This window comes from Centropristis striata, chromosome 21, assembly GCF_030273125.1.
Source record: "Centropristis striata isolate RG_2023a ecotype Rhode Island chromosome 21, C.striata_1.0, whole genome shotgun sequence".
Lineage (NCBI taxonomy): Eukaryota > Metazoa > Chordata > Actinopteri > Perciformes > Serranidae > Centropristis > Centropristis striata.
In genome coordinates, this window is record NC_081537.1 from 8,732,360 (window position 1) to 8,750,226 (window position 17,867).

The 17,867-nt window shown below is 40.0% G+C and overlaps 1 protein-coding gene across 4 annotated transcripts in view; it reads left to right on the forward strand.

Moving 5' to 3' along the window:
- Window positions 1–17,867, forward strand: part of arhgap17a (Rho GTPase activating protein 17a) — a 48,162-nt gene that overhangs the window by 2,087 nt on the left and 28,208 nt on the right. For all 4 annotated transcript variants that reach the window (XM_059324348.1, XM_059324349.1, XM_059324350.1 and 1 more), the window contains exon 2: window positions 10,696–10,735. In XM_059324348.1, the coding sequence (XP_059180331.1) occupies window positions 10,696–10,735 (40 nt within the window). The remainder of the gene's footprint in view (window positions 1–10,695; window positions 10,736–17,867) is intronic.

The following is a 17,867-nucleotide window of genomic DNA, read 5'->3' on the forward strand; positions in this document are numbered from 1 at the left end:
TCAGCAGTCAAAATCAATGTAACATAGCAGATATGTCTGACTAATTTTGGAAAACATACAGTAAGGCATGTGACCAAGATAGGGATAAATCAATTAGGGCCTGACCAATATAGGTTTTTGAGACTGATGCCAACAAAGATGAAATCATTTTATTGAAGAGACCATTGCTTTATCTCCTCCAGGATTGTTTCCTGCATTACATGTTCTGTTCTGACAACATATACTCCAATAGCAATATATCTTTGTAGGCAAACATCAGTCCATAATATATAATACATGATACTATATCTTTATAGGTCTTGTTCTAGCATCAATACAGGTTTTTTTTAAAGAAAGTATGGATATCTTCGATTGTCCTACACAATCAACAGATACCACTATGCATTTTTACAACAACATTTCTCATGAATGCAGATGCTGAAGAGGGTGAGAACTATGTATGGTAAACTGTGAAAACATGCCCATAAAAATGGTAGTTTAAAATATTATTGTTCTCACACTGATGAAGCAAATTTCAGCTCGTAACAGACACCAAACTATGATACAACTCTCTAGGGATGGGCTCTGTGGCACTGATCTAATTGCTTAAATACTAACTTTAAATGCCTAAGGAGTAAGTAAATCTTGTCAGTGTCAGTGAGCCAATAGGCCTGCAGCATGCTTGTACTGAGATCTAATAATGCAGGTGACTGGCTGGGGCTCACGTGTGTGTTGTTGTTTTTTGAGAGGCTTGACAACAGTGTGAGTTGCACCGTAATGTTGTAGGAACCGGTATGGTATCAAGGCATTGGTACCAGTACCAGTATCAAACATATTTATCAATAACCTGCTCTGGTCACTAGCAGAGGCTAGGGGTGTGCCATATCGTATCGTTCACGATAATATCGGTATTTTTTTTTTTATGGTTAAAAAAATGCATATCATGATATTGGCAACATTCCTACGTCTTGATGTAGTGGTTAAAGTTGTTTTAATCACAAAAAGCTACTTACTCTCTGTCGCTAAACACATGCAGCTTTCAAAATAAGAGCACAGTGTGTTAAGAGAATCCACCACAGAATTTACAAGAAGACTGTCAAAATAAGATGCCTTAAATAAAACATATAAGAACCTTTATTCTCCTTTACAATATTTCATTAAAATATGCCCCCGAAACCACCTAAATGGTTATTTTAATTATTTGCTCATACTCAAGAGTCGAGAGTAAATTTTTTGTATTTGGCAACTGTTGAGATTTGCACTTCACACTACATTTTAGATTTTTAATTATTTATACATTTTCTGTATCTTTTTAGGTATCTCCTAATATCTTCAAGAATATCGTTATCGCAAAAAATGCCTGCAATATCGTGATATTCTTTTAGGGCCATATAGCCCAACCCTAGCAGAGGCCTAACCTTTGTTGCGCAGTAGTATTTCTGGACTTGCCCTCTGTGCAGCTGAGTTCAGACGTCAAACAAAGGGAAAATAGAAGCAACAAGACTGATATGCTGCAGCAGAGGATGAGCTGTTATATACTCTGCCAGGTTCACTTTCACTCCGTGCTGATAAAGTGGCAGTAAGAGCTCTCTCCATTTGAGAAACACTAGACGCTCAGACATCAAACCTAAAACATATAAAATAGATTATTGTGTGTAAGTGATGGATAAGTGTCTCTGTCTCCACTTCAGGCATTTTCTCTCTCTGAACTTATAACACAGTGCAGTGTCTAAGCTATTAGGGGAATGAATGCACCCTCTGAAAGTATATAAAGCCGAACAATGAGAAAGCATTCTGCAGTGTTTAGGCTTGTTAACTATGTGCCACTATGCTGTTGTGTGATGACTCAGTGTCCCTCTGTAACCCGATGTCTAAAGTAGCGATGGCTGCAGCCAGGCCCTGTGTGGACAGGAGGGTGAGACACGCCAGAGGGTGTTTTCATCATGAGAGGTTGGCTCACATCATGTGTGCCAGTGTGTGTGTGTGTGCGTGTTTGTGTGTGTGTGTGTGTGTGTGTGTGTGTGTGTGTGTGTGTGTGTGGAACCTGGTCTCACAGAAATCCGTGAAATATATCCACGGATTTCGCTTAACTCAAAATCCATGGAATAGCCACGGAATCACTCAATTTTTCGTGAAACTGACACGGATTTCGCTACAATGCAAGTTAATGACAGTCATATCCCGTGGCCATCCCATTGATATTTTTTCCTATTGGTTTGTTCCAAGTCACGTGACTTTCAAGGTCCCGGCGGTCAGAACAAAAAACATGGCGGACAGTTCTCTCATTTTTAGTGAAAAAATCAATATTTTGACTTTGTTTCTGCATAAAAATGGATTTTGATCACATTTCTAGCGAGAAATATATGTTTTATTTTCTAAATATTCACTCAGTGAATGTACATAATCACTTTGTGGTGAAGATCTCGCCAGAAAAATATGACTGTACGATTCCGTGGCTATTCCACGGATTTTGAGTTAAGCGAAATCCGTGGCTATTTCACGGATTTCTGTGAGACCATGTTGGTGTGTGTGTGTGTGTGTGTGTGTGTGTGTGTTTTGGGGTTGTCAGTGTGTGTATGTGGGAGCCAGCAGGGTTTGGCACCCCGGGGCTGGCAGCGGGTGGATGGTACCAGATGAAGCTGAAAACAAAACTGTGTGTAGTTTCTGTATTTAAATAGCATGAAATATGACTGTTATAGTTAATTTTTGAGCTAGAATGAAAAATTTTTTTCTAAGTGGATTTTGTACTGACATGACAATGCAAGCAATAACTTTATTAAAGAATATTAAACTAGAGCCCGACAGATATACAGGTTGACATCACTGTATATTAGGGGTGTTGAAAATAATTGTATAATGGATGCATCGCAATCCAGATATGGATGATTCTGCATCGATGCAGTGACAGTCAGACAGATAATGTTGGTAGTAGGCTAGGCCTATGCTATTTATTTTTTACAGAAATTTTGGTTATCAGCAATGTCCTTAGAGCAGTAGAAAGTTATTAGAAACTACAACTTGTCTCCAAAAGTCAGCTATACAGTTTGTTAAGCACTTTAGATATAAAAAGTGAACCCACATTTATCAGACCAGTATAATTTATTGATGAAAAAGTAACCATGTGTTCTAATATAAAAAAAATTGAGGATATAATGCAATCGAATCGAATCGTGAGACCAGTGAAGATGCACAGCCATAGTGTATATGCTGTCCGATATGTGCCATTCTGAATTTTTTTACACAATATAAAAATGCAGAAAACATGATTTAGAAATGGTATTAGCTATTCATTTTTTTAAAGTCAGCAATTGACTGAAACTGAACAATAATAATGTTTATTTAGCTATATATTTTATCCCTATTTATTCTACATTTTCTCAGTTATCATTTATAGATGTGATTTACAGTGAAATGCATAGTTTGTATAATCTATAGTAATCTATGACATTACATTAATATTATTCTGGATTTTCAGTTGCCTTTATAGGGATAAAAATACTACCCTAAATAGAATAAGTAATAGAGGACAATGTGCTGCTAGAAAAAAAAATATATCTCTGTTTATTTATTAAAACAGGATGTTTTGGCTCTGGCTCTTTACCAGCGGAGCAAACATTTTGAAGAACTTTGGGCTTACTTTGAGGCACAGCTGGAATACTCATAATTTCCTCACTGCAGTATACCAGCAGTAAATTACAACTGGAGAGAGCGTAATGCAGAAAACAGACATCTGTATGTATGTGTGCGTGCATGCAGTAGTGGTTTGTTCTTCTGTCTGCACATGCAGGGTTAATCCCTCATGCACTCACATACATGCCTGTACTCAATGACTGATCTGTCAGCGTTTGGATTAAGGCAAGCGAGCATACTCTGCCATTACGTTTGTGCATGCTTGTGCATCTGCAGCTACAAAAGTGAGGAGTGCAAAGGCCCTCTCCGCTGCCCCCTGGGTTCCTGTGATTGTGCAAAGGCAGAACACTGTGTCCAGCGAGCAGCCGCTCTGAGGAAGTCTCTCCTTCTTCTTCTACAAACAGGAAACTGCCTCCCAGAGACACGCTTTCTAGAGAACAGGAGAGAGAGAAATCTGGGAAGATTGATGTGGAGAGAGAGTGAAACTGAGGTGCAGGGAAAAAAACAGCATGTGACTCATGCCAGGGAGAATAACAAGGATTTTTATATCTTTGTGGAAGCTTATTTAAGTTGGCCATCTTTCAACTCCTTGGCCCTATACATGCATGTTTGCTGAACGTTAACATGGTCGGATAGGAACACCTGTAAAGGAGATAACATATAAACGGGGTATAATCACTATCTGCTTAAAGATAAACTAACAATCATGCTCCGCAGACCTAGAATGAGGTCGGTAATCGGCACTGTTTTGCTTGTGATTATGACATCAGCCCTGAATGTGAGGGAAACAGTCTTAAGATAAGTTTGTCAATGGCCGAGGAAGGAATTTGATAATCAGTGTTCTTCAATCAAGGAGTGAGGACAGAAGCCGCTAACGAGGAGAGGTCAAAGGTAAAGGAAGGAAGAGGCCTTTAATCTGTTGGACCTGAGACATACAAGGTTAAACCAACAACACACATATCTAAGCTGTTAGAACTCTTCCTGTAAGGTTGGTTAATATTGCAACTTTTCAACTGATTTTAACTAGCAGCTGGAATAAGTCACTGTGCTGGTTGGTAGCAAAGGAGCTGCAAAAGTTGGGGAAATACACCTATTTGCTCTCTGGTGGAGATACAGATCCCACTCTTTGTCTGTTAAATATGAAGCTACAGCCAGTAAGTGTAGCTTAGCATAAAGAGTAAGAAACCAGCCAGGACTCTGCTGCTTCATGGCCTTATTCAGACTGACAGTAGCCCTGCGTGAAAGAACACAGCCCTCTTATTCGTTTGAATGGAGCCAGTGCGTTGATGCAGCGAGGGTGCCAACTTTGGGGGGGGTTCAGTGGCAATTCCAGGATTTTTTTAATGAGTTGGAACTGGGGTGGCCCATGGGAAATAAGAAAAAAATCAATCAGTAATTCAAATAGTGTTGGAGATTGGCTTAGAAAACATTGTGCACCATTTTTAGTGCCCAAATACAGGTGGTATGACATGAAAAGTGTCACTGCACAAGAAGACCTGAAATCCCCCAAGAAAGCCCAATGGTGGCTTCCACAGTGGGTCAGTAAAATCACAAATAGTTTAAAAATCACCCCATGCACCTCAGCTGAGAGAAGTTGCATTATATGATCCTTTTTGTTGCCATATGTAACAACCGCAATCTTCATTCTAGCGCAGTGTTGTGCAACCTAACGCTGACCTATTGTAAGTGGAAGTCCTAGATAACTCAAGAGGGAGTTGTGTTGAAAAGAAACTTTTCCCCACAGGGATCAGCTAAATGTCACTGTTGAATTAACAAGGTTAGGTGACTCTGGGCGTTCCCCCCTCGTCTGATCAGGCCAGCGCCTCGAGGACAAAGAGGTGTGTCAGCTGGGATGACTTTGTGGAACTGCTAGTGATGGACAAGACCAAGAGTATGAGGCCAGGCTGCTGTTTGGTTGTTTACTGGTTGGGAGCATTGTGTATTGACAACCCACATCTTATACAGTTTCTTCATTATATCCTTATGAAATAGTGTATCCAGGCATCAGTTACATTATTTTTGTTATGGCTTGCTGTCTACTCAGTATTTAACTCTACAGCAATCCATTGCCACATGTTGTATCTGCAGTTAGAAGTTAGAGTTGAAGTCTCAGAATTGGTGTCAATAGATTAAAATTTGGTTTGATTAAAATGAGGCCAGGCTGCTGTTTGGTTGTTTACTAAATTGGTGGGACAGAAAAATGTGACACAACTATGGCAAAAATGAAGATGTTAGGTATTTTATTATCTCAATAATCAGGTTAATATGAAGGCAGAATCTGTCGGCAATGGGACAATAGTTAGGGGTTGAAAAGTTTCTGGTTTAAGATTGTAGATTGTAGATTAAGCAGGGTTTGGTGGACTGTAAGTAAACAGTCCCTGTGAAAAGCAAAACAGGCAGAACACATCAGCCAAAAATGCAATCTTGCAAACCATTGGCTGAAGCCTGACGACAATTTAGCTGTTTACTATATTAGGTAACAGAGATAAACTGGCTACAGGATTTCCACCGGCTACACCTGAATCCCAGAAATAGCCCCCTAAACCTTTGTCAGACCCAATTAGAGGTTTGTTCCAAGATTGGCCATTTTAATCCCAATAATCCCAATAATTTGCCTCAGTTGCAGTAATTTATGTACTACTGAGCAGTCTTGATCATTTGAAACTGAAGTATCTTCAAGAGACAAACAGTCACAGTATTTAGAAAACTGAATTTATATCGTATTCAAACATAGTAATGTTACACTCTTTTGAGTAATGTTGAGAAATTGTCCTGATACTAGAGCTGAAACCATTTGATAGAAATTTATTGGCAACACGTTTCATAATTGATGAGTCATTTGAGTCAAATATTAAGCAAAATGCTAAATATTTGCTGATTCAAGCTCCTCAAATGTGATAATTTGCTGCTATGCTTTGTGTTGTATGAGAGCAAGCTTAATATTTTTGGGCTCTGCACAATATGAGCTGTTTTATAACTTCATTGGGTGTTTTGGGAAATTAGGACCAACCTTTTATTTAACTACACCTTCATTTATTGTGACAACATAGTGCTGGGAAGGGAGAATCTTGCTTAGTCATGATGCACAGGTTTATCTTTGTACCACAACAGTACGCCCTGAATGTATAAAATCCTTCATGTTTTGCATGTTGTTGCGCAGGTCTAAGGTTAGCGAATAGCTCACATAATCAGCCACATTACGGAGCTTGTATGAGTTGAGTCACTCAATTATTCCCGGAGCTCCTTTCATCTGGGTCCAGTATCCATTACCTTGTGCCTTAAGCTGCCAACTGTTGCAGCCGTAAGAGGCAGACCCTCCCTGATTGTGTTGAGTGGCCGCTAACAGCCGCTCTATTGTGCTTATGGCTGCAGTATTCACTTACTCCCCTTCCACTTTAGTAGTACATCGCCATGGTTACCATTCTGATGTAGTGGCCGCGGCTGTGCAGCGAGGATCTCATGTTGTTAAGAAGTCACATGCGGTGCTGCACAGTGACACACTTTCTCTAAAGGCTGCTGCTTCGGTGAGGCACGATGGGGTCAGCTCTATTCGCTCTAGGTCAGCTGATGCCGGCAAAACAATTGTTGTTTTGTTTGTTGTTGCCCGTCCTCACAGCCTATTTTTTGCATCTCTGACACAGTGCTTTTTGGGGTTGGTTCACAAAAGTGTTGCTTTTATAATGATCTAAGTGGCTTCATGTGTTCTGATTATTAAATTACAACCGGGTTAGGGCAAAATATACCCTCATCAGGTTTTCTTGTAGCTTAACTTTTCAGGTGAATGGTAAATTTGAATGAATTCAATTGAATGGTGGATTGCACTTATATAGCGATTTTATCCAAAGAGCTTGACTGCACTCATTCACCCATTATGTCACACACACATTCATACTGGTGGCCGAGGTTATCCTACAACGGTGCCACCTGCCACTATTGGGAATTCATTCATACACTGATGAACGCAGCATCGGGAGCCATTTGGGGTCCAGTATCTTGGCCAAGGATACTTCGACATGGTCAGGGATCGAAACACCAACCTTCCGATCAGTGGGAGACCGGTCTTCCAACCGAGCCACAGCCGCCCCAAGCTGAAGTCCTTGTTGCTTTTTATGCTGCAGTCCAGGGGTTCTCAAGGTTTTGATGACTTTAGTGACAATGTAGGGAGCCAGCAAATGATTGAGGCCGCATAGGAAAACTACACAGATAAAAAACAGGATCTTTTCCATCTCACTTCCACATTAAACTGCCATGGAAACCACTAACTTTAGCTAACAGGAATTGCGTTGATGACACACGTAATTCCCGTGTCACTTGCAAGGATGCAGCTAATTGCCATGCACTAACCAGTAACCTTCTACGAGTTGCCATCCCAAACCTGCCGGACACTTTAAGTAGCTGAGTAGTGTTTTAAATGTCAGCTACTGAAAGTAAAAGTAAGTAGTGTCGGACTGGTTGTTTTGGTCCGCACCAGAGTATGATTGGAGCGTTCACAAGCGACCAAACAAGCCGTAACAAGGATTTAACTGCACCAAAGTTTGATTGAAACTGACTAAACTTTGGCCCCTAAGAAAGTATGTTGTAGTCCGTCAAACTCTTCGAACTGAAGTTATGCTGGAAGTTATTTATGTTCATATTAACATACTGAATGATCATATGCACATGAGCCATAGGCGTGACAGGATAAGTCTGCTTGATGAATACAGTGGTGTTTTAGATTAAACCCTTGACAGGACCACATAAAGAGCTCTTCAGCGTGTAGACTACACCAGAACATGGATTCCATATTGTGGCTGTATAATCACGCTCTCTTGTGTGCGTTCATTATAATGTGTGTGTGTGGCTCACATTTTTTTCCGCAGCTAGCTGGAAGTCTTGTCAGTAGGTTTCTGTGGGTTATAGGTCCTCCCTCACTCATCAGCTCTGCCGTGGCTCTCCTCCAGAGAAAATCTTTCCATTCATCCCCAGCCTCTAGATTATTCTGGTTTGGCACTTTTAGGAGTCTTTAACCCCCCCCCCCAGCCCCCAAAATTTCTGTATTTGTATTTCTTTCCTTCAAACCCCCAAAACTATCATCCCCTCTCTGTCAGTCTCTCTCAGTTTCTCCCTGCTCCCTGCCTCTGTGTTGTAATTGAAAGCAGCTGTGACGAGGTTACTATAGTTCACAGAGAGCAGTTTTTGGAGGAGCGCCCAAGCTGCGTTTTGGAGCTCCAGTTACCCAAAATGCAGGCAAGCCACTGTCAACACGTCACTACAGTCAGAGGGCTGAACCCGCACTTGGAAAAGTTTGCACATTAGTTAGATAGAACAATACCTGCACAGTCTTCATTGTGCGTAACAGGAAAAGGAGAAAGTTTGATGTTAGAGTCACATGAGGAAAAAGGGGGAATAGGAGTGTAATACTGGAAGTCTGTTCATTAGCTCTATTTCATAGGTAGTATAATATAATTGACATTGCATGGTACTGAAATGACTCAATCTTCTTATATTTATCATTGGCAAAGGTTGTGGATAATACCTGGCAACCAGCTTGTGGTTGGTATTGTTTTCACCTTGTCAGTTTGTGTTCCTGGAAACACCTACAGTAGTGGAAACAATCACAGAGTGGTTTTGATTACTTTGCCAGGTGTTTCCATGCATGTCTGTTAGAGCTTGAATGATGATGAGATATGTTTTGAGACCAATACTGATTCTTCAGGGGAAGGATGCTAAAACCAGACCAAAGACCAAATGCAAAGGCCTAATAACCCTGAACAAGTAACACAACATTGAATTATGTCAGGAAAGGAAATGCTACATCCTACAACATATATACAGACAGACTAATGTGGTCTCAGGGTATTTACACAAATTGGACATATGTTTCTGTTTGAATTAAATTCACTGTCTGATGTTGTGCATTCTGTAGTGCAACTCATGTTTCCAGAATTATTCTAAAAAACACAATCTTTGGATATATAATTTAATAAAATGCTAACAATGAAATATGTGATGATGGAGCCAATAAAGACCTTCTTTTGGGAGCATTGTGTATTGACAACCCACATCTTATACAGTTTCTTCATTATATCCTTATGAAATAGTGTATCCAGGCATATGGTTAACAAGGTTATGGCTTGCTGTCTACTCAGTATTTAACTCTACAGCAATCCATTGCCACATGTTGTATCTGCAGTTAGAAGTTAGAGTTGAAGTCTCAGAATTGGTGTCAATAGATTAAAATTTGGTTTGGTGTGTCAATTCTTATAAACAGGCCAATAAAATAGGGTTATGCCCTACAGATGCATAATTGATGTATTTGCTTCATAATATAACGTGTACCTTCAAAAAATTACAATACAGCTCGTATCAAACTGTCAACCTCAACTATACTGCAATCTAGACTTTGCGTTTCTGCTCAATGAGTCTTTAAGTTGCAACTATACCAAGGCATTCAACTTGTCCCCAGTCACTTGACTGCATTGAGGCCCTCCAGTAGCCACAGAAGCCTGTGTGAAGGTGTTGATAAGCAGTATGAGCTGAGCCTGTGTTTCCCAGCCTTCTCCCTTTAAGTGAATCTAATCTGTCTGACCTCTTCAAGTCCAACTATTAGTTTACTATTAATAGGCTCAGGCTGAGCAGGGCCGGGTGGCTACCCTTTGAATGACGCCGTGAGCCTTGCTAGCTGTGGATTAAGTAAATCAAAACTTCTTACCAGGACAAACATGCCTTCTGTGTAATTGGGCTTAACAGAGACGTCACATTTGTAATGTTTATTATCAGATAGAATTCAAGCTTGTTCATGAGTAGAGATGCCTTGGTGCAGCTGCAGCAGTGAAGTCAGAAGAGAGACATGTTTTGCCCCCAGCCTGTTACCATGGCAGTAAAGCAAAGAGACCCACCCTCTCTTGAAAAATTCCCACGGATGCCCAGGTGCCCTGACAGTACTTTAGTGTTCAAGCTGGAAACCAGTCTTTCAAGAGCTGTGTCATTCGTCTAGCAGATATTTTCACACTGACTGCACAGTGTAATGAAGTACAACTACTTATCTGCTCTGGTTGTCTGTCAGTGCTAATCTCTGTGCTCTCTGTTGTCTTTTCTCACCCACAGAGCGGAGAAAACAGAAGTCCTCAGCGATGACCTCTTACAGGTAAATCATTAATCCGACCGGCGAGCTCTGACCAGCACTTAACACTGGAATGGCTGCGTCTGTTAGCAAGCGGCTGGAGTTACACTGACCAGTTTTTGTCTCTTCTGAATCAAATCAGTATGGTTCACAAAACTACTGTCCATCTGCTACACCTCTGAATTTGACTTCTCTTAACCCATTGACGCCTAAAACTTCCTGTAAAACCTCTGGGCGATTTTAAAATGAGCCCCTAAAACCTGAAGTTTTTCTGGAAATTCAACAGAAGTGTCAACGCTTCTACTAAATAATAGATTTTTCAGCCTCTGTAGCAGATAGAAATGAAATTCAAAAAGTATTTGAGAGCTTATACAAATACTACAAAACGACGTATCCGCTTTCCAGGCTTCAATGGGTTAACCCTATGAGACCCTCGAAACCATCACTGTCTTTAAGAGGCTGTAGCAGGCTCAAGCTAGTGAGAGCATGTTGGTATAAAACTAGTATAGCTATGGCATCCATTAGACCCAACCATGTCATGCCAGTTTGTCTGTAAGGCTAATAAATGATGAATTTTGGCATGGGAAAAACGGGCAATCTCATTATTAAATTGGCCCATTGGGTTTCCACGAGTCTCCCTTTACAAAAGTGTCCACATTACACTTATACTATGTAATTTTTGGAAAAATGTATTTAAAAATGGTGTATCTGAACATTTCTGCATACTGGTTTCCCTAATCAGTCTTGAAATTGCATACATTTGGAATGACTAGAAAGCAGATACTCTTGTGGATTTAATTAGCCTAATCTTTTTCATGTAGGATGATGTTGATCCCCAAAGTAGCCATTTCATTGCAGTGAGGGCATTTCCTGAGTCTTGACCTCACTGTCTACAAGGACCTGTTTTGACCTCTGGGATAATCACAGCCTCAACACACTCGAGACCTACAGCATTCAGACTAGAAAAACCTGACACACTGGGTTGAGCTGCCACTTAAATTATTCTTCAAGTTCTTAGCTTTTGGATTGTTTATTGTTTATTGTTAAAAAGATCCCCATTAGCTGTCACCAAAAGTGGGACGAGCTAGTCTTCCTGGGGTCCACAAGAGAACACAAAAATCACTTAACAATTAAACATCGTAGACATTATTATATACGTCATCAGAAATCATTCCGAATAAGTTATTACATTCATATCTATTACATTAATTCTCACTTTCATACAGTAAATATGTTAATTCACTACTCACAAATTTAAATAGTGCATTCTCAAGTAATAATTAAAAGATACTTTACTATTCAGTTCACGTATATTCAGTGGGCAATTATTCCAATAACTGATAGCACGATAAATAACTGTTCTCTTTAAGGCATTTGATTTTGGACATGGTAACATCATCTGACCACCATTAGCTGACCTTGTCACATAAGAATGAACCTGATCACATCTGACAATTTGGTTATATAAGAAAACAGGTTGAAAAGAATAGACAGTGTTTCTAAAAAATGTTGTTGTATTGCACGCCAACCTGTACTCTACCATTAACCAGGAAAGTTGACGGTGCATACTGATAGTGTTTGTTCTCATGGAACAAAGTAAAACCAACCTGGCAGCTCTGTTCTAGGCAGTTTGTAATTTCCTTAGTTGACCTTTAGATGCGGAGGACCATACAGGTGCAAAATAATCCAGGTGACATAATGTACACCACTTCTATGTGGCATCTACTTTTGATCCGCTTTCTCCCCCTAAGTGCCCCCTGTCTCCCCCTAACAAAGGCAAAAAATGGGCCCATGGTGGGTCTCTTATGGTTAATATTAAAATATGATCAGTATTGGATGCAAAACACACACCAAAGCAGTGAGCTCATCATCTAACACAAATATAACATGCAGCATTTAGTTCGGACTTCTCCACTGTCTTTGACAGGAAAGAGTCTGATTGAAGCTTAAAGAGCAGCTGGACCATGTGCTGACCAACCCCAAAAGTATGCAAGTTTCCATGCCAACCAAACAGCAGCTGATACCACTTATTAGATCCTCTGCTCTAGTTGAAGTTTGCTAATCAGTGGGTGTCACACTTGGTAACCTGCAAACTCATGGGAATGTTTGCTGACACATGGTTAAGAAACGCGTCTGGAGTAACAACAAGCTGCATAGAGGCTCGTGAAGCATATCTCTACATATCTCTACATATATCTATATATATTTTTTTTATTTTATTTTTTCTTCTTTTTTTGCTGGGACAGTTAGATTGTATAAATTATATGTTGATTGTAATTCAATGATTGTAAATATTGCTTTCTTTTATTGTTATTAGTTTTTCTTTTCTTTTAAAATTAATAACAGAATTGTAATAATTTATTGTAAATATTGCTTTCCTTATCTTGTTATCTTTTTCTTTTTTTAAACTTTGTTTATTCAGTTTTTTCACAATAAAACACAGACATACAGGAACACTCAGAACAGAATCCCCACCCCAGAAAGCGAAAACAAATATATAGATAGATAAACAACAATAATAATAATGATCAATAGATGACTCAATCTAAGACAATATAAGTTAAGTATGTTGTTATCTTTTTTTCTGATGCTTGCTTTGGCAATATATACATTGTTACGTCATGCCAATAAAGCCAATTGAATTGAATATATCTATATAGCTCTATGTGCGTGTGAAAGGCGCTGGTGCAGGGATTTCCCCCGGGAAAATCTCCAGCCCCTGAGCCCGTCTGAGGCAGACAGCAGGTGCAGCTGGAACAAAATATTGGCTGCTCAGCAAAGACATTCCAGGGATGCAGATTGTCTTTGTGTTTGAATGGGAGGCGTAATAGATGTTCAAACAAACTCAGCTGGCTTTGCGTTCCTCCTTGAGAACAGTAAGCACAACAATGTCTGACACCCTTCATTGTTGTACCCTCTTATGTAGCTGCTGCATAAACAAACGGTACTGAAACTTTCAATACCTTATCCTCTTTTAGGTGTTGTGAATCTTGGTCTTATATGAGCGAACATGTATTTGAGTGACAGTTAGAACATCAGAGTTAGCCAGCATGAGAGGCCGTAATGCAATTGGACAAGTGGACAGTGGTGACTAACGGCTTCGGGGCTTTTCACAGAGCAGAGGACGTTATATTATGACTGACAATTGACTTTCACTGTTCCTCAAAGACGCAGTTGTTCTGCTTCTGTCTGGAAATCGGCCGCTGAGACTCTGTTTGTTACTTCATAGGAACATTGCTGTCGGGTCAAGAAAAAAGGAGTGAGAGATGGAGAGATAGCAATCACACGACGCCTTAATTCCTGAGATGGCTGTGTTGTTCTTTGCACTTAAAACACAGACGTCAGGAAATCCTGGAATATTTGTTCAGTGCTTCATATGTGAGCTGTATTAGATTTATAGTTAAACTTCATTTCTACTGCTAGGGGTCTCTCAAGCTAAACAATAACAAAAGAAGGACTTTGATTTCGCTCAGTCTCCCCCTTCTTTTCCCCATTTCTTCTACTACACTCAACAACAAAATATTTTTGTTTTTACCAGGATTTTCACAGTGTAATCTTCCTGTAATCGCTCGCATTTATAAAGTCTTGTAGAGAAATGAAAGTGAGCATAAATAAAGACCTTTGGAAGCACCATCTGAGATTTACTTTGTCTCTTCAGGGTTTAAAACTAACTTATAGCATTTCCTTTTGGTTGCCATTTTAATTACCTTATACCTCAAGTAATTAGGATTCTATATGTTAGCTTAATCATGAAACTAATACATAAAAGAATCCTGCTGAACAAAAGGCATAAGCATCAGAAACGTGTGTTTTGCCACAGAACGTATTTTCTGCAATGATACAAAATCCAATGCAAAAACCCCATAGGCGAGTTCTCAATAGACCCCATGCTACTTCCAAGTTGGCCTACAAACATACAGTACAGGCCAAAAGTTTGGACACACCTTCTCATTCAATGCGTTTTTCTTTATTTTCATGACTATTTACATTGTAGATTCTCACTGAAGGCATCAAAACTATGAATGAACACATATGGAATTATGTACTTAACAACAAAAGTGTGAAATAACTGAAAACATGTCTTGTATTTTAGATTCCTCAAAGTAGCCACCCTTTGCTTACTAGAATATAAGACATGTTTTCAGTGATTTCACACTTTCTTGTTAAGTGCATAATTCCACATGTGTTCATTAATAGTTTTGATGAATCACAATGCAAATAGTCATGAAAATAAAGGAAACACATTGAATGAGAAGGCGTGTCCAAACTTTTGGCCTGTACTGTATGTCATTTCGTTTGCTCTCTATTTTAAAAAGGCCAAGAATAGTTTGCCAATTTCTCAAAATCATCTCCAATGGCCAAATTGACATTTCTGCTCTTCATTCGATCTCATTTACATCTCAGGTGTGAGTCTTTATTCTTGGCCCGTACATCTAAAGACCTTTTTCGTATACAATCCTCAGGGTGCAGAAGAGCCACCCGGCATTCTTGTACCAGCTGTCCTTTCCATGCAGCTCCTCCACATAGCATCGCATCCACCGGGGGGGGTACCACAGAAATGCTCCAGAAATACCAGGGTGCCTGCCTGCTTGCACACGCCCTTTATAGATGGCTTTAGCATTTTATCAGGAAGCAACCAGCTGTTGTTGACACTCCTGTCATAAACCCATAATGCTAACAGATTATTTTGTTTTTTGGCACTGCATAATTCCACCCTTAATGCGTCATGTAATGTTATTTTTGTTCATTCAGTACTTGTCCAGACATGTTAACATCCTCTCTTAGGAACCAATAAACAAACTCCGGCACACAGACTGTCTGTCTGTCTGTATGTCTGTCCGTCTATCCTATTTCGTATTGGGATTCCCTGTTCTATGACGCATCATGGGATTGACCAAGTGTTGACCTCATCGCATAGCAGCAGGAAAAACACACCCTGCTGCCTGCTGTGTGGACTCCTTGGCCTAGGTTCTCCCACTCCTCCGCGCATTTTATTTTCTGACTGTATGGTGTCGTGTGTCTAACCCCATTTCCTTACAATGGAAGGAAGAAGAATACTCCCAGTGCCATGCAACCCAAACATTTCCAATACACCCACACAGGAACTTCGTTAGAGCACAGAGAGGGGAATCCCCTGCTTGTTTTGTGCCAGGTACAAACTCGGTTGGGTCTAAGAAGTGTTCCCAAGTCTATAACTTATCCGAGTGGGTGCTTTGCTTGTGTGTGTATGTGGGTGCTTTGCTTGTGTGTGTATGTTTGTATTTGACCCAGCTGTTTTGGGAATGCCGGAGGCCACCATGGGTCGGGAATGACGTAAGAGCGCGAGAACAGAGGGAAGGGGGGGCGTTGCACGGAGGCCGATATCTGCTGTGGAATTCCTGAGTTCCCACTTCGTTCTGTTTTTGGAACACAATTGTCTGGTATTTGGTTGATCCTCCCTGTACATTTGTCTCTGTCCATTTCTGCTCGTTTTGCCCTCCAGACCTCAGTGTTCCCATTTATATTTGGAACATTGTTTGTCCCAGCTCTTGGGTACATGTTTGTCCCTTTGAGGGACTGATAGACTTTCTCTCATCAGTTTTTACTTACGAAAAACAGTAGACACACCTATTATGTTTGGAAGCAATGCATGTAATCTGCTTTTGACTCAAACCCGTACTTTGCATCATCAGACTTTTAAGCAGACTTGAACCGTAACTTGCAATCATCAGTTCTATTCATAGGGTAGTGACAGGCAGCCCTAATGTTGACATTGACTGTCACACTTGGGCACCTGGCATGACAAGGACAGTGAATAGTCATCCTGCAGAGTTTCAGTTGGCCTCTGTCTGAATAGCTGCATCTCCCATCAATGACAGTATTATATCTTGTCAGGCTAAAAGCACAGAGTGGATCTGTGTAGTTAGCTAGCACACAGGAGAACGCCTGTGTAATCAAAAAGGCCTTTTTAAAGGCAAAGAACCCCTCGCTCTCGGACACAGCCCATCGGTTGTTGCTATAGAGACACTTCCGATGAGTCATGTGTTTCAAAGATAACATTCCAGCGTTGTTCCGCAGGGACGAGCCTTATCAATCATGCGTGAACTTTGACCCCCGACTCCCTCGAGGCAGCTGCAAATGAAATGCCTACATGGAACTGGACCTCATCAGCCATCAACACTGCAGACACTCTGTTGCTGTGAGGGTTTATAGAGGCAGCGTGTTGTGGTAATAAAGACTGCTCGCCATGTGTGCGCTTCTTTAAGAGTGCTGTCACAAACAAGACAGGATGTAGTCCAGTCCAAGAACTAACATCTATAAAAGTAAAGCTACATTTCCACAACCAAATGACCTTGATTACATGACACTCAGCTGCACCCATTGCAATTTTCTTGGCCAATTCCACTTTCCAATTTCCAAAATCTGACTTGCTGATTAGGGCTGGGCAATATGGACCAAAAGTCATATCCCGATATATTTAGCCCGAATATCGATACACAATACATATCCCACATTTTTATCGCAAAAGTGAGTGCAAATGTTCAGTAAAAGTCAAAGCCAAATTTGACATGTCACAAGTTGTTTTATTGAAATCGTTTATTGTAGTGCACATAAATACTGTATAACAACAGGAGTACCTTTTAAAAAAATAAAATAAAATTCCATATTGTGCACATTTAAATAAAAAAATATCTTAAATAAAAATAGCCTATGAAATAAAATAGGCATTTTTTTCTGGAATAAATATATATTATTTATATGAGAAAAGAATAACGAACATTACAAAATAAGTAAATATGACAATCCCTAGTAAGGCAGCATATATATATATATATATATATATAAAGCAGCTTGCCTGGAGCAAGGATCACAGCTCAAATTTGAACTATACTATACTATACTATGACATATGCGATATGGTCTAATTCCATATCACATTTAAAAATATATCGATATTAAAAATATATCAATATATTTTTTAATGTGATATTGCCCAGCCCTACTGCTGATCAAACAAACTCAAAATCAACAAGTGCTCCAGTTTACTGGAGACCCGGCACTGCTGGTCGTATACCGCCCAGCATGCATGGGAATGAATTCCAATATATTTGATTTGAATAAAGTGCTAAGCACTCTTGCCTTTCAGCAAAAGGGTTAGAAACAGTTTGAATCCGGC